This window comes from Haliotis rubra, unplaced genomic scaffold, assembly GCF_003918875.1.
Source record: "Haliotis rubra isolate DU_JTF1 unplaced genomic scaffold, ASM391887v1 Scf1262, whole genome shotgun sequence".
NCBI lineage: Eukaryota > Metazoa > Mollusca > Gastropoda > Lepetellida > Haliotidae > Haliotis > Haliotis rubra.
In genome coordinates this window covers 66,711-82,001 of record NW_025765184.1, presented here as the reverse complement: position 1 = coordinate 82,001, position 15,291 = coordinate 66,711, and the positions used below count along the sequence as shown (strand labels likewise).

At 43.8% G+C, this 15,291-nt stretch overlaps 1 protein-coding gene across 1 annotated transcript in view; it reads right to left on the bottom strand.

The window, feature by feature from the left end:
* Positions 1–11,959: 11,959 nt before the first annotated feature.
* The window catches only part of LOC124266533, a 31,450-nt gene continuing 28,118 nt past the window's right edge, over positions 11,960–15,291 (bottom strand). The window contains exons 6-9 of the mRNA XM_046701326.1: positions 15,203–15,247; positions 14,452–14,496; positions 14,069–14,152; positions 11,960–12,869 (exon numbers count right to left, since the gene is read on the bottom strand). Of these exons, the coding sequence (XP_046557282.1) occupies positions 12,169–12,869; positions 14,069–14,152; positions 14,452–14,496; positions 15,203–15,247 (875 nt within the window). The 3' untranslated portion in view covers positions 11,960–12,168. The remainder of the gene's footprint in view (positions 12,870–14,068; positions 14,153–14,451; positions 14,497–15,202; positions 15,248–15,291) is intronic.

The window sequence follows — 15,291 nt, the reverse complement described above, 5'->3', positions numbered from 1 at the left end:
CTCATATTTTAACAAAGTGACAAAGGTCACCGACCTGTATCCCGTCTCGCTCACTTGCCTTGATATAATATAATGGCTGCGTTAACTCTGTTGTTGTTTTTGTTAACATCTACATAATCCCTGAGCGTACAGTCAGTATGTAAAGTTATGCATAAGTATTTTCAGTATCATGTCAGTTAGCTCGCTTGAGCATCGGATAATATACCCTATGAGAACATGTTGTTATCATTAAGACATACATGTCTACAACAAGATTTCCGTATGTATTCACTCACTTATACACTGAGGCTTCTGCGTGAATCACGTTAATGAGTTTATGATGATGATGATGATGTTTTATATACAATTGTACATTGAAATGGTAACTGGAATGTATGGAATCAATGTTTGGGAAATGATATTACGTCAACGCCACACAATAACCAGATTCGATGATCTGCCATCACAGATTCCATCGGCATATGAGACAAAATATTAATAATAATAATATTAATACTTCGGAGTTCGTGGAAACAAAGTAAGTGGGTTTAGTTTTACGCCGCTTTTAGCAATATTCCAGCAATATCCCATCGGATAACACCAGAAATGGACTTCACACATTGTACCCAAGTAGGATATCGAACCCGGGTCTTCGGCGTGACGAGCGTACCCTTTAACCACTAGGCTAGTCGCAGGTGTTAAAATGTCAATGTATTCTCCGTTCATGCTGGGAGTACATTGAGACTTTCAACGTGAATGATGAGTGAGTGAGTATGGTTTTACGCCGCTTTTAGCAATATTCCAGCAATATCGCTGCGGGAACACCAGAAATGGGCTTCACACATTGTACCCATGTGGGGAATCGAACCCGGGTCGACGCGGCGTGATGAGCGAACGCTTTAACCACTAAGCTACACCACCGCCCCCACTTGAATTATGAGGTCACATGAGGTGGAATACCCAGATCAAAAGGTATTAGTTCAAATACCTTTTACATCGCACATTTGGGGATGGTGCGTGGTCAGTTACAATTAATGATTGTCGATTCCCAACAAGGATGCCCGTTTGTTGTACCTGATATTCCTGGAAAATTACGAAAAGCAGAACAAAACCATGCTTACTCTCTTATCTTCACTGACAATGTTGTACGCTTCTTCTGTTAGAATGCTGATCTGGATCTGTTTATTGTGCCTCGTTATCAAACGTCTAGAAACCGACATAACCAGCAACCATGGAGAGACAGCTGGTCTGGTATGTGCAACAAATCTCGATTCCTGCATTATTGATGAGTCCGTCCAAGAGGTGCTGATACTTCAGAGGACACGTGTCAGAATGAGATCAGAGCCCCATGAAACAAGGGACAGAGTGAGTGAGAGAATGAATTTAGTTTTACGCCGCACTCAGCAATATTCCAGGTATATGGCGGTGGTCTGTAATTAATCGAGTCTGGACCACACAATCCAGTGATCAACAGCATGAGCATCGATCTGCGCAATTGGGAACCGATGACATGTGTCAACCAAGCCAGAGAGCCTGACCACCCGATCCCGTTAGTCGCTTCTCACGACAAGCATGGGTTACTGAAAGTACATTCTAACCTGGACCTACACGGGTCAAGGGACAGAGATGGAGTCTACGAAGATAGGAAGTGGAAATGGTATTTCTGATTTTCCATCTCACTTATGCGATTTCAAGCAACACATGGAATGTCCTATTTAATATATTTACCTTTTATCAACTTGTATGAAAAAGAGTATAATATTTGTCCATTATTTGAGGACAATTACGTCTTTATCAAAAGTGAATATAATTATATACACAATCAACTTGAAAAATATTTACATACCTGCTGCAGCGATATAAGAGTCTCTATCACTACGTCGCATCATTTGAATACGGACAATGTTCATCCATAAAGTTTGTCCTAATTTAAAAAATATTCTTGAATGCTTTCCACCTCATCGTGATCAAATAACAAACTATGAAAATAACAGTCTCTATTGACGAGTTTAATAAAATATTAACCAACAGCGGATACAGTTTTTGAGGAGGGCGTACGATTTCTATAATGGCTGGAGTACATCTGTGCTAAAATATCTGTGCTGACATTTGAGGGACAAATGTGGTATTGATAACCTAACCAGACAACCACACCAACACAAACAAAAATTATGATTTTGTTTGTCAAAACGTGCCGATCAGTGGTAATTTCTGTATGCATATATTAATATTTTAGAGCGATACTAATATATTGCAGAAAGTCGACTATAGCTGTTTCCAGTACAAGACACGTACGATTAAAGTGAAATAACATATAGGGTTGTAACTACTGGAAATAAATGGTCCTGTCAGTGATACTCAACACTAAAACTACGTCGATCTTTACACCCTAGATAACTAAGCCCTTAGCAGCTCCTACACGTACACGTGAGCGTGGTCTGACCTTACTGCAGCTATAGAAACAACAATGAATGACATGATCAACCAGTTCTATATCCACGACAGGAAACTAAACAGAACAACCACAGTTCAGAACAAAAAGTCAACCACTTGAAAATATCTATGGTGGCATTCAGTAACAGTCATTATGTTCAAAACGACAGCACACAATATTGAAAAATATTGTCAGTTTTAATCACTGGATGGATGTACATGTAACAATCTTATACAAAATGGACGAGTCACAGCTGATTCAATCTGCATGGAGGTCTCCCTGTGAAAACTGCTTGTTAAACTAATGATTCTGATTCGGTGTAGAAGAACCTTATGTTCACTCCAATGAAATATTATGTGTTATTACATTGACAAATCATATCAGTATTTCACTGTTTACTAAAGGTTTGCATGAGCTCTATAACAATTGTATTGACCCAATACCTACCCTCCCATGTAGCATCACCAGTGGTGTTGCCCAATTATTAGTCAATAAACAAACAGGAGGGAAACTTTTCCAACCAACAGAACTGATAGGCGCCACATATATATCAATGGTGATACCAGGACAGAACTGATAGGCGCCACATATATACTAATTGTGCTAACAGGACAGCACTGATAGTCGCCACACATGTACCAATGGTACTACCAGGACGGAACTAACAGTCGCCACACATGTACCAGTGGTTCTACAAGGACAGAACTAATAGTCGCCACACATGTACCAATGGTACTGTCAGGACGGAACTAATAGTCGCAACACATGTACCAGTGGTACCACCAGGACAGAACTAACAGTCGCCACACATGCACCAATGGTGTTACCAGGACGGAACTAATAGTCGCCACACATGTACCAACGGTACTGCCAGGACGGAACTAACAGTCGCCACACATGTACCAACGGTTCTACCAGGACAGAACTAATAGTCGCCACACATGTACAAATGGTACCACCAGGACGGAACTAATGGTCGCAACACATGTACCAATGGTGCTACCAGGACGGAACTAATAGTCGCCACACATGTAATAATGGTGTTACCAGGACGGAACTAATAGTCGCCACACACATACCAATGGTGTTACCAGGACAGAACTAATAGTCGCCACACACATACCAATGGTGTTACCAGGACAGAACTAATAGTCGCCACAAACATACCAATGGTGTCACCAGGATAGAACTAATAGTCGCCACACACATACCAATGGTACCACCAGGACAGAACTGATAGTCGCCACACATGTACCAATGGTGTCACCAGGACGGAACTAATTTTAGCCACACATGTACCAATGGTGTTACCAGGATGGAACTAATAGTCGCCACATATGTACCAATGGTACCACCAGGACGGAAGTAATAGTCGCCACACATGTACCAATAGTAACACCAGGACGGAACTAATAGTCGCCACACATGTACCAATGGTGTTACCAGGACGGAACTAATAGTCGCCACACATGTACCAATGGCACCACCAGGACGGAACTAATAGTTGCCACACATGTACCAATGGTACCACCAGGACGGAACTAATAGTCGCCACGCATGTACCAATGGTGTTACCAGGACGGAACTAATAGTCACCACAGATTTACCAATGGTACCACCAGGACGGAACTAATAGTCACCACACTTGTACCAATGGTACCACCAGGACGGAACTAACAGTGGCCACACATGTACCAATGGTGTTACCCGGACGGAACTAATAGTCGCCACACATGTACCAATATATGGTACCACCAGGTCGGAAGTAATAGGCGCCACACACATACCAATGGTGTTACCTTGACAGAACCAATAGTCGCCACATTTGTACCAATGGTACCACCAGGACGGAGCTAATAGTTGCCACACGTGTGCCAATAGTACCACCATGACGGAACTAATAGTCGCCACACTTGTACCAATGGTGATACCAGGACGGAAGTAATAGGCGCCACACATGTACCAATGGTATTCCCAGGACGGAACTAATAGTCGCCACACACATACCAATGGTACCACCAGGACGGAACTAATTTTAGCCACACATGTACCAATGTTGTTACCAGGACGGAAGGAATAGTCGCCACACATGTACCAATGGTCTTAACAGGACGGAAGGAATAGTCGCCACACATGTACCAATGTTGTTACCAGGACAGAGCAAATAGTCGCCACACATGTACCAATGGTACCACCAGGACGGAACTAATAGTCGCGACACGTGTACCAATGGGGCTACCAGGACGGAACTAATAGTCGCCACACATGTACCAATAGTACTACCAGGACGGAGTTAATAAGCGCCACACATGTACCAATGGTGCTACCAGGACGGAAGTAATAGTCACCACACGTGTACCATGGTACTACAAGAACGGAAGTAATAGGCGCCACACATGTACCAATAGTACTACCAGGACGGAAGTAATAGTCGCCACACGTGTACCAATGGTGCTACCAGGACGGAACTAATAGTCGCCACACATGTACCAATAGTACTACCAGGACGGAACTTATAGTCGCCACACGTGTACCAATGGTGATACCAGGACGGAAGTAATAGGCGCCACACATGTACCAATGGTGCTACCAGGACGGAAGTAATATTCACCACACGTGTACCAATGGTACTACAAGAACGGAAGTAATAGGCGCCACACATGTACCAATAGTACTACCAGGACGGAATTAATAGTCACCACACGTGTACCAATATTGATACTAGGACGGAACTTATAGTCGCCACACGTGTACCAATGGTGATACCAGGACGGAAGTAATAGGCGCCACACATGTACCAATGGTGATACCAGGACGGAAGTAATAGGCGCCACACATGTACCAATGGTGATACCAGGACGGAACTTATAGTCGCCACACGTGTACCAATGGTGTTACCAGGACGGAAGTAATAGGCGCCACACATGTACCAATGGTGTTACCAGGACGGAAGTAATAGTCGCCACACATGTACCAATGGTGCTACCAGGACGGAACTAATAGTCGCCACACATGTACCAATAGTACTACCAGGACGGAATTAATAGTCACCACACGTGTACCAATATTGATACCAGGACGGAACTTATAGTCGCCACACGTGTACCAATGGTGATACCAGGACGGAAGTAATATTCACCACACGTGTACCAATGGTACTACAAGAACGGAAGTAATAGGCGCCACACATGTACCAATAGTACTACCAGGACGGAAGTAATAGTCGCCACACGTGTACCAAATGGTGCTACCAGGACGGAACTAATAGTCGCCACACATGTACCAATAGTACTACCAGGACGGAATTAATAGTCACCACACGTGTACCAATATTGATACCAGGACGGAACTTATAGTCGCCACACGTGTACCAATGGTGATACCAGGACGGAAGTAATAGGCGCCACACATTTACCAATGGTGATACCAGGACGGAAGTAATAGGCGCCACACATGTACCAATGGTGATACCAGGACGGAACTTATAGTCGCCACACGTGTACCAATGGTGTTACCAGGACGGAAGTAATAGGCGCCACACATGTACCAATGGTGTTACCAGGACGGAAGTAATAGTCGCCACACATGTACCAATGGTGCTACCAGGACGGAAGTAATAGTCGCCACACGTGTACCAATAGTACTACCAGGACGGAACTAATAGTCGCCACGCATGTACCAATGGTGCAACCAGGATGGAAATAATAGTCGCCACACGTGTACCAATGGTGTTACCAGGACGGAACTAATAGTCACCACATATGTACCACTGGTGATCACTTATGTACCAATGGTGCTACCAGAACACAACTGACAGGCGCCACATATGCAAAATGGTAATTCCACACAATACCCTTATTATACTCAACCACAACAAATAATCAGCGATATACTCAATCCATCATTCCCTTGAATGGTCAGTAGGTTGCAACTGAATTTTTCTTCTTCTTCTTCAAGCTGGGGCTTGTTGGAGAAGCTGGGCAGCATTAAGGGGAGGTTGGTGAATATCCACGACGGCTTAGCAAGTAGCCAAGCATCTTGGCATGTAGGATGGTGACGCTGGCGCCATATATGTACCTGCGCAAGGACTGGAATGCCCTGTTAACCTGGCTATGGTGACGATGGACTGAAGTCAGTCTTACTATCAGCTGACGGAGAGAAGCCCGCCTGTCCAGGTGTCATGCGGCTGCTGATACCAGGGGACAAGGCACTGATGTAGGCGGGTGTGTCTCCCTAGTTCCAGGGTGAAGGTGTCACCTGTGGAGACATGCCGCTGCTGATACCAGGGACAAGGCGTACTGGCGTAGGCGGGTGTGTCTCCCACTGGCGTAGTTCCAGGGTGTCACTTGTGGAGACATGCCGCTGCTGATACCAGGGGACCAGGCACTGTCGTAGGCGGGTGTGTCTCCGCTAGTTCCAGGGTGTCACCTGTGGAGACATGCCGCTGCCGATACCAGGGGACAAGGCACTGGCGTAGGCGGGTGTGTCTCCCTGGTTCCAGGGTGTCACCTGTGGAGACATGCAGCTCACAGGGCTGTCGAAGAACATGCCAGATCCTGCACCTGCAGATGACAGATGAAATAATGACATGTCTGTGAAGCAAGATAGCTGGATGTGAGAAGTTTACAAACCTATGCTTACCAACAACTTGTTCCAGATTTATTCCTGACATGACTGACACATTGGATCCACATTGGATCGCCTATTAAAAGAATGCTACATAGTCCTGGGGGAAAAGAGAAAGAGAGGTGTTTTCTCTAGTCTAAAACTTACTTTAATCAGAATATGTGCTTATTCACTTTGACTCTTACTGTTGCACTGACACACAGACTTCCAGATGCAACAGAGCAACCTACTGGGTATGTATCTCGCCCACTCACACCTGCCAATGGAAACTTTTCGTAACTGGGTGGGGAAAGCCTCAGGCCTCAGAAATTTGCAGAAATGTCACAAATATATCCTGCAATAAAAGACAAGCGGAAGTAGAAACGATGACAGTTGACTTGTGATGATTCTTGTACAAAAAGAATAGTAAATATGAATTAGTTATGGTCTGCAATATTCTCTTTAAAAGGCCAGATGCTTATCATTTCAGCTCATTGCGGTCTTAAGAAGCACAGGCTCTATTCATTCAGCTGGAACAAGTTCGACATCCAACGCCTCGAGGAAAATGACTATAGAGCAATAGGTTCTGCCTGGAAAACACACACACACACACACACACACACACACACGCCGCCCCCTGCGTGACGTTGCTTGTCACTATTTACACTTATTTCGACGCTTTCAGCAAAATAATCAAGTTATAGACCAACGGTTATGGCCACCCATCAATAACGACCAAACGTCAGGACCGATGGATTCGAACCACGCACATCCGACATGTTCCAGCCAGCATGTCATACAGCCCGTACCATGACAAGCAGCCGAGGTGTATCTGTGAGAACAGTTCGACGACGTCTACGCGACTAAGGCATCCGTGCCAGACGCCCAGCCTCAAGGCCACTTCAGACGCCAGAACATTGACGTCAACAGACAGTGGACACACCTGCCATAGGGACTATGTGAGTGGAGAAGAGTTCTCTTCTTCGATGATTCACGTTTCTTTTCTCCCTTGATGACACCGCAGGACAGTGACTTTGCGCCGCTTTTAGCAATATTCCAGCAATATCACGGCAGGGTACACCAGAAATGGGCTTCACTGCTCGCCATTAAACAATCTGAGGTAAAATTTGTTTTTGACTTTAGAGAGCCATACCAACATTGAAAACACATGTACACAACAATGTTTGAATCCCGTAAAGGTTTCCACAGTTCCCTATTGTCTCCCAAAGTGCAATTCACTTTTGATGCCTCTGACATCAACAATAGAGTTTAGTGCTATTAGCTGGAGGTGATTGTCAGCGCGCCAAGTAACACAATAGTAACATCATGTCAGTAATGTTGTTTGATGTCTCCAAACACTCCGACCAAAGCAGCATTGTCCACGGACAGTGATCCGTGCAATCATTTGTATACAGAATGAAAGTACAAGGGGAAATGACATAACCTTGTGGAACTCCAGTGTTTGTTTACACAGCATGTTTTGTATATACAAAACGTGGCCTGTCGATAAAAAAAGGTAATGAAAATAACAAAGTTTATAATAACAGATTTCTGTTTACACTGAGGGATAAAATGGGTTTTTTTCCAGTACAATGTGAGGCTGCAAATAAATATGATGATAATGATAATAAATTTAAATATAGATTTCTGTTGACGTTCCGGGGTAAAAGGTTTATTTTCAGTAACCAAGTACGGTGGCTGATACTATTTGGAACAAAAATTAGTACAATCTGTTTTAATACATACACTTCTTTGTCACAGATATTTGGCAGGTTGGTTGGTTGGTTTGAAAATAGAAACGCATAAGTGATTTTTGGACACATGTAGCTGCGGCAAAACAATACAAATATACTATTTCTGTCCAAAACGTCATCTTTGTGCGATTGTAAACAGCTTCAGCGCCAAAACGGGGCAATTTAAACTGTTTTCGTTGTTTTAGAAATGTTTGAAGAAATATTCTCCAAAAGGTCACCAAGATCACATTCAAAGAAAAATACACGTGTAAGTAAGCGGAAAAGCATGCGTTATCGATCACTCTAAAAAGGCAAACGTTGTGTTTAATCTTGTCATTCGTGTTTGCCTGGAAAACAGGAAATCATCACGCCGAGACTGTGTACCAATCGAAACATGGCCATAGGCCGCCTTGAAGCTGGTGAGTCGCAGTCTGCAGTTGCCTGACATTTCAACGTTCATCAGAGTACCATATCTCGCCTTTGGGATCGTTTCCTGCAGACCAATTCCGCCCAAGACGAGAAGCGGCCGTCCAAGAGTTACCACCCAAGCCCAGGACCGATACATCCGGGTTACTCACTTGCGTCATCGTCTTGCCACTGCTGCACAACGCATCCCTGGTTTGAGAAGAATTTCCGACCACACCGAGAAATGAACGTTTTGCCGCTTAGGTCGACAGATTCGATGGAGGGAGTTTCATGGTGTGGGGTGCGATATCCAGCAGACAAAGATCTGATTTAGTGGTGGTTCATGGTAATTTGACGGTACATCAACAAAGTCCCTGTACGTCACATGGTTCCGGATTATGGATCGACAGACGACGTTGTTCCAACTTCACATACAGCACGCGTCATGGTCCGGTTCCTTGCCAGTTCTAACGCCAATGTCTTGCCATGGCCTTCCCGATCACCAGATCTAAATCCGATAGAACACCTATGGGATGAACTCGATCGACGTGTTCGTCGACGTCAAAACACGCATCAGACACTTCCACAACTGGCGCATTGCATTCCAGCAAACTGCCTTTTACCTAATGCAGGAAACTCTTCTAAAAATGGCTTATACGGTTTGTTTGTTGTTGTTTTTTGTTTTGTTTTGTTGTTTGTTTGTTTGTTTTTGAAGAGAATATATGCGATCACAATGCGATCACATAAGTCACATGTTAAAAATAAAAATCCTCTGCTCACATCTACTGGATGTCTAACTCTGCACAGTGGTGGTTAACGACCGCTGTCAATACGTGTGCGAGTGTCACGGGACACCGGAAATAGGCTTCGCACATTGTACCCGTGTGGGGAATCGAACCCGGGTCTGGGTCTGATAACCCCGTTGTCAGATACGAATCTTAAAACATTTTCCGGCAAAGAGTTAAAACATTGTCCGGCAAAGAGTTAAACAACACCACTGGCGCTTCTTAGATCATTTTTACTTCAAAATATCCGTCGTTGTGGTCGAGATATAATCAATAACATTTGGTTGTAACAATGTAACAACATCAAAAGACATTAATATCACGAATACGGTGAAAACACACAATAATGTAACCATAATATTTAACATACACAAAGCAGATCAGAGGGTCATTATCTTGAAAGGACCGAAAGGGATTCTGTAAATCTGAATGTATAAGTCAAATATTAGTATTTGCAGCTTAATTCAAATAGAAACCCCAGTTTCCCTTTCTGTGAGTCTGTTTGAAAGGTGCTTTGGTTGAAAACAGTGAGATCTGTTTTCGCGATTCTCAAGTATAATGGCAGTGGCGGACACCAAGAATGGACTTCACGCGTGTAGACATATGGAGAATTGAAGTCGGTCCTGACACGTGAACGCTATGACCACTACGTTTTAAAGTCAGTGAGTGAGTTTAGTTTTACGCCGCTTTTAGCAGTATTCCAGTAACATCACGGCGTGGGACACCAGAAATGGGCTTTACTAATTGTACCCATGTGGGAATCGAACCCGGATGCTCGGTATGGCAAGCGAACGCTTTAACCACTTGGCTACCCCACCGCTCCACCTTTTATAGATGGATGTAACTAGCAAATGGTAATTAAGAACTTCAATACCAGGCAATCGCTAGTCTCGATTAACCGCCGAATCAGATGGAAGACAAAATGACGGTGACATATATATATGCATCGATCACTCAAAATCAGTGATCTTATTTGTTCTTAACTGAACCACACTGTAATAGATGACAGTTCTGTATAATCGGTTTCAGCAGTTTCTTTTGCTTTCTGGTTTCAGACCGTGTCCATTAGTGTCTATGACCAACTATCCAGCATCGCTGGTATCTTACATTGTCACAATGAGATCAATGTCATCCGACGATATGGCTGAAATATTGCCGATGTGACGTTAAATATTAACTCACTCACTCATACAATGTCATACGTACATGGACGGAAGTTCGGGATGTATATAAATAAAGAAGGAATAGTGCAAACCTTTTTCAGATGGAGTGAGTGAGTATGGTTTTACGCCGCTTATAGCAATATTCCAGCAATACCACGGCGGGTACACCAGATATGGGCCTCACAGGTTGTACCCATGTGTGAATCGAACCCGGGTCTTCAGCGTGACGAGCAGACGCTTTAAGGCTACCCCACCGCAATATTTTCAGATGGAAACATACACTGACGATCAAAAGAAAGTATACACCGCTGTTTGATAGTGATTTTATATGGAGCAAAACAGACATGGTTATTCGAGTGCAGTGAATTTGAAACGGGAATCGTGGTTCTTATCTGGGTGTCTATCCACAAAGCGTTCGTAGCGATACGCCTATGATAAATTGTAGAATTACGACAGGTCGTAACGTTACGTACACCATGTGGATCGGGGCCTGGAACCTTAACTTTGCAGTGTTTCGGTGTCTGTTTTCGGCAAAGTGACGTTTTGTTTAAGTTTGTATTATTTTGGTCTTCAAGTGTATACTTCCTCTTCCCGGTAAAACAAAAACTGTTTAAAAGTTAACTCTAGATTTCTGTGTACTAGTGACTCAAGCTACTTTTTCGTGGAATTAATTGTATCTACCAAGCATGCTTCTGTTGACCACATATTATCTTCTTTGATAACGGATAGTTTGTTGTTTAACGCCAAACTCAGCAATATTACAGCTATAAAGCGGCGGTCTGTATATAATCGAGGCTGGACCAGACAATCCAGTGATTAACAGCATGAGCATCAATCTATGTAAGTGGGATACGATGACATGTGTCAGCCAAGTCCCGTTAGTCGCCTCTTAGGCATGAGCATCGATTTACGCAACTGGGATATGATGACCTTTGATAACGGCGTGTTCAGGCATGATATGTATCCGTTTCGAGTTATTGTATCATATGTATCATCGTGTATCCAGAGCTTATTATACAGATAAGTATCTGTCTCGGGAAAGTGAAGATTACCAGGCCCACAAGTCAGCACTCGGACTCGTCAACAAGGGACGGTGCCAGTGCGCTACTAATCAGTTTCTGTTTCTGTGTGGTCATCACGATGTCCTTTCCACTGACCAGCTTCACCTTCACCGACAGTTCATCTGAGAACGGATGAACACTAAACATCCTATAAAGCGTCTGTTTGAACACAGCATCAGTTTTGTACAGAAGGACGTTTCTACTCAGGTCCACAAAGGCTATCCTGCCTCTTTGAACATCCAGCACAATGCCAAAGCTAAGGGTGGCACTTGTTCCTGGAGATCGAGACATAATGTCCTTGAAGGTCACAAGGTTCCCTCTGATCCATATCTGAGACGAAATCACCCGTTTACAGTCTGCCACCCGAATACACCACACACCCGTCTGGCGGTAAAGAGACATATTGTCCGTCGAATCCTCTTCCGCTACGCCAATCTCCAGGCACGTCTTCCATTTCCACAACTTATCAAGGTCCATGATGTCTACCTGGGCTCCGACCTCCCAGTACTGGGGTGGGGAGGGGGGCGTGGCAGTATTCCTGGCAAGGGTGATGAAAGGTGTTGCACATGTCCCAAAACACTTCTGATATTTCTTTTGTCCCTGATGACCGGGGTCCGTGGGCGAACAGTTCATCAGTTGACCGTCCTGTGTGATGTGGCAACATTCGGTGTTGACCCTGCTCGTGTCCAGCGATTGGTGGGGACCTGAATACAGACCATGAGTGAGTGAGTGAGTATGGTTTAACGCCGCTTTTAGCAATATTCCAGCAATATCAAGGCGGGGGACACCAGAAATTGGCTTCACACATTGCACCCATGTGGGGAATCGAACCCGGGTCTTCGGCGTGACGAGCGAACGCTTTTACCACTAGGCTACCCCAACGCCCCACAGACAAAGTGAAAGCACGTTAGTTCCACCCTCTATATCTCGAGGGAATTGGTAAAGAAAAGCAAGGGCAGGTAATTTAAGAACCAGGGGTTAGTGTAGGTTTACCGAAATGTGAGCAGTGGATATACAGAGGATGTGTTTGTTAAGCTCTGTTAAACTGAGTTTGTTTAACACCGCACCCAGCAACATGCCAGGAACGAGTTTTCTTTTTTGGAACCGTTTTGTTTGTTTGTTTTTTAACGCGCTGTGGCGGCGGACGGTAAATAATCAAGTCTGGACAAGACAATTCAGTGATCAACATAATAAGCATCGCTCTATCTTTTCATTTGTAATTATAGCGCTAGGTGTAGTCATGTCCGCCTTGAAACGCTCATTATAGCGCTGGGTGTAGTGATGTCCGCCTTTACACACTCATTATAGCGCTGGGTGTAGTGATGTCCTCCTTTAAACGCTCATTATAGCGCTGGGTGTAGTGATGTCCTCCTTTAAACACTCATTATAGCGCTTATTGTAGTGATGCCCGCCCTTTAAACACTCATTATAGCTATATGTCAAATTGTATATGTCAAATGCAGGGGATTGTTGCTAAAGGGGTAGGTAACAAGTAGCCACACACACGTGCATTACGTCACATGTGCGCAATAATCTTGAACCCCATTCAGCACTCCCTTAGCACTATCATAGTCTTGTGGACCTTGTATCTCACATACTTTACCAGGGACAATGGGAGGAAACTCTACACAGCCTGCTTCAATGCCTTCATTCATAAGGTCACGAGTGTCCCCCTACCACCCCCATTCTCCAGCCCACCCCTAATATCCCAGTGAGTGAGTTTTAGATTTAGTCCGCTTTTAGCAATATTCCAACAATATTGCGGCGGGGAACACCAGAAATGGGCTTTACACATTGTACCCATGTCGGGAATCGAACCCGGGTATTCGGCGTGACGAGCGAACGCTTTAACCACTAGACTACCCCACCGCCCCTATTTTCCCAACCCCAGCAGTACACTCACATGTGATAGAGATGCTGGACATCCCCTGGACGTCGGTCAGAATGTACACCAGTCCCTCCTCTGTCTCCCCATCCGGATACACACCTGCAACATCAGAACTGAACTTCACAAACCATCCACTGTATCTGCACCTTGGCTGTATCATGCTGTATTCATAACACAGATAAGACCATAGGCCCATAGAACACGATCTGGAGTCTGTTGCTAATGTAAAACATTTCTAAAACTCACCACAAGGAATGTATACAGCAATAAATATCTAACAGTGTTCTTACAACAGTATTGAAATCCGAGTGAAACCTTTTTCAGAAACATTGTGTTATTTCATTCGTTAATACGCTGAGAGCTGTTGTAACACGGGTGTAGATGTGGCATACCCTCACCTGGAGTCTGGGATTCTTCATCCTTCAGCACCGCCACATCTACAACTAGAAGTCGTGTACTACATGTACCAGCAATACTGCTAAACCTGGTTACTTTGGACCCTAGTAATCCGGTAACCCCAGCTTTCCGAGTAATGCTGGGGACGCTTCTATACGTTAATATAGCAAGTAAAACTCGAGTATTTATCACAATTCGTGGAACAATTTAGAAATTATGTCATTGTTATTGGTCCCAGGTTTCAAATCACAATATAACAACCGGAAACAGCTGATTTGATTGTTGAAACACCTTGTCCAGAATCTAATAGTTGTAGAAAGATGCTCCTTTGTACGCCATTGTCGTTATATTTGCAGTAATGTTTACAACAGTGGGTAACAAAACAGATTTGTGGTTATTGCAATATCCAAAATGAGGGAATACATTTTGGGTAAAAAAAAAGAGGTGGATTTGAAAATTTAGGGGAAGCTTGAAAATGGGCGCTTTTCTATGTTAGACAATCACGTTTTTAATCACAATGAGCCATTTCACTTTTGGATTATTGCTGGAATAGTGCCTAAACCTCACTCCACAAACAGTTTGCATTCATACAAATACAGTGGAAATATACAAAACTATGTTTTCAGTGTCGAGCTAAGTTATCAGTAGATTTCTTATCGTGCTAAATTTAACATTTTAAGCCTCAAATATGGTCGTAATAAATTTAACATTCATCCAATGACAAAAATATTGTATTAGATGCATTAGATGTACCTGCATCTGGTGTCTGTGTGTCTACATCCGTCTTCACCACACCATCTGAAACCAACATTGTCATTACAGAGAATATATTCACTTATACA